General features: G+C 47.5%; 1 protein-coding gene across 1 annotated transcript; it reads right to left on the bottom strand.

Moving 5' to 3' along the window:
- Positions 1 to 2,240: 2,240 nt before the first annotated feature.
- On the bottom strand, positions 2,241 to 6,217 carry LOC123066846 (polyubiquitin). Its single transcript, XM_044489846.1, has 4 exons — positions 6,043 to 6,217; positions 4,625 to 4,792; positions 4,387 to 4,507; positions 2,241 to 3,091 (listed from the first exon to the last, which is right to left on the bottom strand). The coding sequence occupies exons 2-4, from the start codon at positions 4,785 to 4,787 to the stop codon at positions 2,410 to 2,412; spliced, it is 966 nt and encodes a 321-aa protein (XP_044345781.1). The 5' UTR covers positions 4,788 to 4,792; positions 6,043 to 6,217; the 3' UTR covers positions 2,241 to 2,409.
- Between the last annotated feature and the right edge of the window lie 2,494 nt (positions 6,218 to 8,711).

The following is an 8,711-nucleotide window of genomic DNA, read 5'->3' as shown; positions in this document are numbered from 1 at the left end:
ATTTTTGTTGAGTTACATTCATATATATGTATTAATTATCCCCCTTCTTCAAATTAGACGTGGCAGATGCGGAATGAACTCCTAGAACCAGATCGCATGAAAGCAATTCAAGAGGAATTGGTAGGATTCTTTCTTGACCACGTCATCAATAAAGCCGGAGAATAACATGTGGAAGTTGATTTCAAATGCTCGGGGACTGTAATTAAGAGATCTTATATATTGTACATGTATGTAGCCAGTAGCGTCGGACGTACATGATACGAAAACTTGTTGTTCGACCAATTTCTTGGAGAAGGAGAGGTCGATCGATCATTTCTCTCGGTATGCATGACGAACTTCTGTACTCAATGGTTCCCTTCATTTTCTTACTAGATAGCGTGTCGAGGGCTATTTGTATATAGTACGTAGCGTCGACCAAGCACGGACATAAGAGAGAACACTTCTCTCTATTAATTAGCTAGCTAACACAATATATGAAACACCTAAATTAACCCCCAAAATCCCCAACCCCCCTCCCTTTCAAAAAAAAACAAAAATCCCAGCCACTGGAATGTTGACGCGTGGATGCCTTTTGGTCCCGGTTGGTGCCACCAACCGGGACCAAAGGCCCCCCTGCCTGGGCTCGGCGCATCGGCCACGTGGAGGACCATCTGTCCCGGTTCGTGTTTGAACCGGGACTAAAGGGGGAAGGTATTAGTAACGACCCATTAGTCCCGGTTCATGAACCGGGACTAAAAGCCCTTACGAACCGGGACAAATGCCCCCTTTTCTACTAGTGCAAGATGATGGCTTCAGACTTACTGGTGTATTACCTTATAAGGACCTTGTGAATAATAAATAAAATGGCTGCATGCATGGCTCAGATACAGAGGCCAGGGTACACCATCCTTTAAAAAGAACGATCAAGTGACGGGACGACCCGGCATAACTGAAACCAAATGGTGGTATTTAGCCGCATCAACAATTAAATGAAACACTTCAATGTAAACTAGCCTACATCAGCTGCTGTGTCAGGATGACTATGAGGTACAGATTCAAGCATTCTTTGGCCCAACGAACCATCCACTCGAGATATAAGCTTCCGTTGTTGGCATTCTTTCTTGCATATGACATTGTATTTCCTGCAAAACTGTAAAGAGGAGAGGAATCTAGCACCAGTTTGTGTCTAAAGCAGTTGACTACACGCCTTAATTAGCTGAAGAGTTGTTGATACAGAATAAGGAAATAGCAGCTGGCATGGTGTTAACATGATTTGTACCCCTGGCACCGTACATTCTCTTTGATTTCTGTAGTGCTCATAAGAATATCGCAGGTGGTCTGAGCGATGTGTATAAAGTAGACCTGTACCTCTGGCACTTTCTGGAGTATTTATGAAAGCGAGCTTGGAACCATGCATGCACCGAGGTAGGTAAGGTAAAAGACGGCGCAGGTTTCTCTGATAAGACATGTGTTCAAATTTCACCTTCCAGTTTTCTAATCAATTTCAGAAAAATCTCTATCATATTATGTTAAATTTCGCATGTTCTATTGTCCAGTGTGTGTGATACATAACTGCAGGCCCGTAGAAAGCTCGTCCACTGACGAATGAGTCAGTTGAAATAAAATCGGCTGCTAATTAATTTCCTTTGAGGGAAAAACACTCCCTCCAATCCCAATTCAAATTTGAACTAAAGCTGAACTAAAGCCTGACACTTTTTTGGATTGAAGGGAGTACTATGTATATTAATCTGATTTTATTTCCAGGTTCCAAAGCCAACAGTTTACATACACACGTCGGAGTGTAGTTGAGCTTGCAAGATAGATTCCAGAAGGGGTCTGTTTCAATGTCAGAGTGTTGTTTTTTCACCGTTTTCTAAGTTCCAGAAGGAGTCAACTGAAATGGATTTGTGGAATTGCAGAACCAAATTAATTTAACTCCAACTATAATTGGAACTGGTCTAAAATTATATACTACTCCCTCTGTCTCAAAATTCTTGTCTTAGATTTGTCTAAATACGAATGTATCAAGTCATGTTTTAGTATTAGATACATTCGTATCTAGACGAATCTAAGACAAGAATTTTGGGACGGAGGGAGTACATATTTTGATTCCAACTCTGATTTCCAATCCCAATTCCAACTTGACGTGCTGAATCATCCCCTTTATGTGGTTCACAGGATACATAAATAGCATGCAAATCAAGTCACGGTGTTAGGCTTTTGCCAATGATGGCACAGAAATTAACCGCATTAAGCGTGTGGAAGGAAAGAAGCTGCACCCGCGCTGTATTTCTCAATCAAATGATGCCAAGGCAGAGCCAGGGATTCTTGATTCAGAGTAGTACTAGAATGATAGTTTTATTGGCAACACACAACTACTGCAAGGAGGACTGCAGCAAAATAAAACTGGTTGTTGAATGGCCATGCATCTCAGCAACCACAAAGGCAGAGCACCAAATGAAGGGTAGACTCCCTCTGAATGTTGTAGTCTGCCAGCGTGCGCCCGTCCTCCAGCTGCTTGCCAGCAAAGATGAGGCGCTGCTGTATCGGGCGAGTGCCCTCCTTCTCATAGATCTTCACCTTGACACTCTCAATGGTGTCCAAGCTCCCAACCTCAAGAGCGTGGGTCTTTCCTAACAGTGTCTTCACGAAGATGTGCATCGTACCTCCTATTGTACTACACGGGCGGAGGACAAGGAGAATGGTGGACTCCTTCCAGATGTTGTGGTCGGCCAAGGTGCGGTTGTCATCCTCCAGCTGCTTGTTGGCAAAGATGAGGCACTGCTGGCCCTTGGGAAAGCCCTCCATGTATTGGATCTTGGCCTTCAGGCTGCCAATGGTGTCTAGGCTATCAACCTCGAGAGTGATGGTCCTACCTTCTAGCGTCTCTGTCACGAAGATTTGCATCTTTTCTTGGAGGTCAAGCGTAGATTCATGCTCGATGCCATAATCAGCCAACGTAAAGTTGTCCTCTAGATGCACCCCGTCGAAGACGAGACGATACTGGTCTTGGATCTTTGCCTTGACGGTGTACAGGGTGTCTGATGAGTGGACCTTGAGGCAGATTGTCCTGCCGGTGGGATTCTTGACAAAGATGTGCATTCTCAATGACCTAGCAAAACCAAACATCACCAATTGTTAGACACTTTTATATATTTGGGCTGTAGAGTAATAAAAAAACGCCAACAATTCCACTCGGTAGTAGAAGCAAGAGCCCATTATTTAAATGAAGAAAAGGAGAAGCAAGAACAGAAATCTACTATATAAATAGCATCTTTGTATGAAACAAAATGTTGCACTAAGCCAATATACATGCATGGTTTTCGTACATTGAACAGGGCTCTCTTGATTCAAAGGAATTTATAGGATTTTTTGGAGGATTTGGACCCTTAGGATTTTTTCATGTGATGGTTGTTTGGTTCGTAGGATTGGTATCCTTAGGAATTTTTTCATAGGATCCATTTGTACTACATTTTGGAGGAAAATTTTCATCCACTCAAACGTCTTTGTAGGATATCTTTGTGTTTCCTGCTCTGTCGAACATTCTCTCAAATCATGTAATGTACTATAGGACATGTCAACCTATTCCTGCATTTTGAGAATCCTATGAATCAAAGAGGCCCTTGGACTAATTAGGTGTCTGTGCGTTGCTATGTAATGGAATAAGAACCGGAACATATAGAAGCATTGTTCAAGTGATACTTCTATTTGGTGAAAACACACATAAAGTTGGACACATGTATGGTTTTTAACTTGTCTTTCTTTACTTCCCCCCTTTGAAACCACCACCATGCTTGCTCCCTTGCTCCCCATAGGGCATCTCCATCTTCACCTTCCTCATGAGAGAACATAATTTCTCTCCTCACCACGCCCACTCACTCCAGTGCAACTGCATCATCACCCTCTGCCCCTCCATGGTTCCACATCATCCTCTCAGTTTCATCGTTGTTACACTAATGTTCCGCTCCTACGCCATTTCGCTCCACTCTATGTCATGTGTGTGGGTGGTGAATCTTCCTCGTGTTTCCAATCACCATCAGCTATGGATAGTGGCAAAAAATTATTGCATCATCTTGGTATGGGCAGTCTTCACAGAAGCATTTGAGAACATGAACATGGGTGGACTGGTGGCCGGCTGGCTAGGGAGTCCACATGGGTGCCTAAGCATGGTAAGACCATTGCTAGGCAAGAGGTCAGGCTAGCAGCAAAGAGCCAGAACAAAAGATGATGCGTTCACCGGCCATACCGCCAACCAGACCAGGCGCGGCTCTCCTCTCGACTGGATCCTGGACCGAAGCTAGCGTACATGTGCGCGACGTGACGGCAACAGGAAATCATGACAGAAAGCAACGGAGGCGATGGGATGGGATGTGAAGGAGGAAATAGAGGCGTCCACAGTTCACTTACTCATCCATGTTGCCATCGTCTCCCTGCGACGACTGGCTATCATCACCCTCTTCATCATCCCAGCCATTACCGTCGCCTTCCTCCTGCTCCTCCTCATCTTCCTCCTCCCCCACATCGAAATCTGCTAGGCCCATCAAACACGCAAGCCACTTAAGCATGGAAACAACGAACACGATGCATATGCGTCATAAGCATCTCGAACAGAGCGAGTCAGAGGTGTGTGTCACTCAAAACTCACCACCATCAAACCAATCCATGGCCAGCTCTGCGGAGCCTCTGTTGGCAGGGGAGTGGCCTATGTCCTCGCTGCCTACCGTGTCAGAGCCGGGAGCAGATTCCTCGATCTGGTCATCCGGGTCAGGATCAGCGGATGATGGGTGCGGGCCCTTCCTTGTGGGCATTCTGGCTATTAAGGATTTGATTTTCATGTTAGTTAAGGATTCTGTGTGGGCATCTTTATGTCAATCAGTAATTTATGTCCCAGTTGGTAATGGAAGAATAGATTTTCATGTTAGTCAAGGCGTGACGAAAGCGTGGAAATTTGGGCTGATGAGAGAGGATAGAATTGGAAAGCAAAATGGTGTACCATCATCACCAACCAGATGACCAACTAAAGATATGTATATTGAAATAAAACCGACAGTTGGTGATGCCAAATCAGCCAACAAAAATCTATTGTTATAGCAGCTATCTAGCGCACCCTTGTTAGTTGCCACAGTGCATTCATTCATCTTAATTGAAAAAGAACAATAATCGAACCCCCCCCCCCCCTCTCCCGAACGCACACACCCAATAAAATTAACAGCAGAACAATGATTCTGTCCAGTTTTTATTTAGACAAGAATTCGTACATACTCGCTCTGTCCAAAAATAAGTGTCTTAACTTTGTACTAACTAATACTCCCTCTGTTCCGATTTACTCGTCGTGGTTTTAGTTCAAATTGAACTAAAACCACGACAAGTAAATCGGAACGGAGGGAGTAGGATATATGTGCTTGATGGTTCTTCCAGGAGAAAAAGATGATGACCAATTATGATCCTAAGATCAAACAAAGATGCTGAGATATATGGGATGAACAATAAATTCCATGAGGCCGGCCAATGTAATCCTAAATTCCTACCTGAAATTCCATGAGGCTCTAGAGAGACTGAAATTCGCCAAATCCATGTGCGAACAATTGCGAGGCGGCGGGTAGGAGGAAACATTAGCAGTCACATTCATTACATAGCGCAGTAGTCTACGGAGTCTTGAGTGCAATGCAAACAAAGGAAAGAGACTGGAAATTCACCCAATCCACAAGCAAATAATTGTGCAGGAAAAAATGATGAAACAATTGCACGAGAAGGGGGTTATATATTTATTACCAGGAAAGAATACAGGCACCAGAACCAAAGCAGCAGAAACACGGGCACGGTGCACGCAAACCATAATTAAGCGATAGGAACATCAAAAGTCGCCTGGCCGTTGCGAGAGCAGAGGAGGAGCGCGTGCATCTAGCTAGCCGATCCTAGAGCAGCGCGGCTCTCAAGAACAAAAAGATTTCGTCATCGGAGATTCAGGCGGGTGGGGTTTCGCATCGGATTGCTCGGGGGAGGGGGAGGATTCAGGGCGCAGAGGAAGAAGACGAATGAGGGTAGGAGCGGGGTAGGGCTTACCGACAGGAAGATCTCCGCTCCGCTCACCGCTCGAATCCAGTAGGGATGGCTCGCGGGCAGCGGTGCGGCTGGCCGTGGAGCAAGGAGAGCGGCACAAGAGATGAAAGTCAAACCACCATCCGTCGAGGGAGAGAGAGAGGGAGAGAGTAGGAGATGGGATAGGAAGTCAACTGCAGAGACACCGACGACGGGAGTGCGCGTCCGGGTCGAGCCAACAACTGACAAGTGACAAGCCGCACAACACCCTCTCCTGCGGTCCTGCCTACTCGGAGATTTACTGTATTTATTTTACTACTATATATCATTAATAAAATTAGACCAGCGATAGGCGCTGGTCGACCGGTCGAAATTGACACCGACGACGTGAGTGCGCCCATGCTCCCTCTTCCCTAATCCCGATCGCCCACGTCTGCTACTCTGTAAATCCCGTAATAGGCCCGTTCGTGCGTCTAGCATTACCGGATTTTCACCTTGTGGTGCCGCTCACTCCCCCTTCATCCAATTAAAACATGCTAAATCGGGGATTAGCCTGTAAACTTCTGTACGTCTAGCAAAACATGGGAGATGGGTTTGGAGTAGAAAGTCAACTGCAGAGATAACGGACAACGCAGGTACTTCCTCCGTCCGGGTTTATTGGGCCCGTCGACACAATCGGCAGGACCAAGAAACGAGTAATTAGCTTCGGTTAGAGCAAAAATCTCGGCATTAGCTGTACCGGACGTTTCGGAAGTCACGTATCTTAATGCCCCAGCAGTAATTTCGCAATTACCACGCGCACACAGTTGCTTTCCTGGCCGATCGGAAGAGCGGGAGCGCATGCAGTCTATTAACTCACCCACGATCCCATCCAATACTATCGCTGCATGCAACGGCTGGGTTGACTCCCTCGATTTTCTGTGAAAAGAACGGCAACCGAACACTGTGAATAAATTCGACGGCCTAATAAAAACGATCAGGCCTCGGTTGCTTACAGGCTCAATAAACCCGGACGGAGGGAGTATGCGGTTGGGTCGAGCCAACTGACAAGCCGCACACCATTCTTTTATTCAGATCTGCGCCGGCGCGCCTGCCCAAATTTGGGTCGGTCGCATCCGCGCCGTATGATGCAAGGCATCTCGTCTGCCAGATCGGCTTCCCCGCTTCGTTCCCCCACCCATCGTTTCGAGCGAGTAGGAGAAAAAAATCCTATTGCCCCATCAAATCGACGGCCATGCGCACCCCCTGCACCTTGGGTTGCCGTCAAATCCTCGGCCACCTGCCCCGCCCACCACGCAGGTCGCCGCCCTCGCCGTGGGTCGAAGTTCGTCGTCGCCGCATCCCCACTTCCGCCCCACCCCCCTCGTCTCCCCCGTGTCCATGCCCTGCAACCATGCGCCTCCCCCCCCCCCTAATCCTTCGCATGCTTCTACTGCTGCACCGCGAACTCGCCGGCGGCAGCTCGGCGACGCCCCCACGATCACAACTCTGAATGTGGTACACAAAAGGTAGAACATGGTGGAAGCAAAAACAATGACAGGATCCAGCTAAAACAGAACATGGTGGAAGCAAAATTCTGGAGCTGTTTCCAGTAAAGAAAGATGGTGGTAGCAAAAAAAATGTTGGATCCAGCTTCCAATGATGCCCGTGGTAGCACTCCGATGGTTGGTCCCAGCATTTGTGCGTCCCTCCTCCCACATAGAAAAAGTTGCAGCCGAGTGGGTCGTAGCATCCCCGATTGCTGGTTCCATCTTCGGTGGTGCCCGTTGTAGCGTTCTTGGCGGCGGTTGCATCAACCCTGCATCACCGTGCATGGCCCGCCCGGCTGCTCGATTGCAGCTTTTGCTGTCGCCGGTAGAAGCTTTCATTTCCGCCAGTTGCAACATCGGTGGTCGTGAGCGTGGGCGACATGGTCGCCTGATTGAAGCTTTCGCTGTTGCTGGTCGTAGCTTTTTAGTACGCCGGAAGAAGCTTTCAGCTCCGGCAGTTACAACATCGAGGAGTCGATGACATGGTCATCCAGTTGAGGTTCTAGCTCCACTAGTTGTAGAACCTTGCAACTCCTCCCCCCGGGCTCGCATCGCATCACAACTCCTTGCCGTCGCTAATTGAATTAACCTAGCGCTGCCGTTGTTGGGGAGGGGAGGGTGGGGGAGAGTGTGGGCGGAGGGGGGGGGAGGGGGTGGTCGAGGGAAGTGTGCCCATGGCCGCACCTGCGAGAGGATGAGGAAGATGCAGTGGGAGGATGTGGCACCCCGACTCAGAGCAATCGATTTACCTTGCATTGCCAGCCCAGATCATGTCTTCTAGCAACACACAACAACTTGATACAGAAAGATAACCGCTTTATTGATCTCTTGCGGATACGTGGGTCTGAAGATACATAAGTTAACGAGGCCAAGAGGCACACACGGTGTGGCTGAACATATGTACATTCTTTAGTAGACATGTTGGGGGCCTCGACGATAACTACTAGGCAGCGGAACTACGACGTAGAAGGACTCCATCTCACAGGGACACTGATGTGGACACGGCCTAGACTGCGATGCATGATGCAACTCCAACTCCGATACAGCTTCTCCTGAAACTGGCATGACACGCCAGATGAGTACTTTGAATGTACTTGCAAGCTTACAACAAACAAAGCAACAATGGCAAACAACAACATGATATTTAAGCAGGTTATACGCAAG

The sequence above is a fragment of the Triticum aestivum genome, chromosome 3B (genome assembly GCF_018294505.1).
Source record: "Triticum aestivum cultivar Chinese Spring chromosome 3B, IWGSC CS RefSeq v2.1, whole genome shotgun sequence".
Classification (NCBI taxonomy): Eukaryota; Viridiplantae; Streptophyta; class Magnoliopsida; order Poales; family Poaceae; genus Triticum; species Triticum aestivum.
Note: the sequence above shows the minus strand (reverse complement) of the source record. Positions and strands in the feature narration are given on the sequence as shown.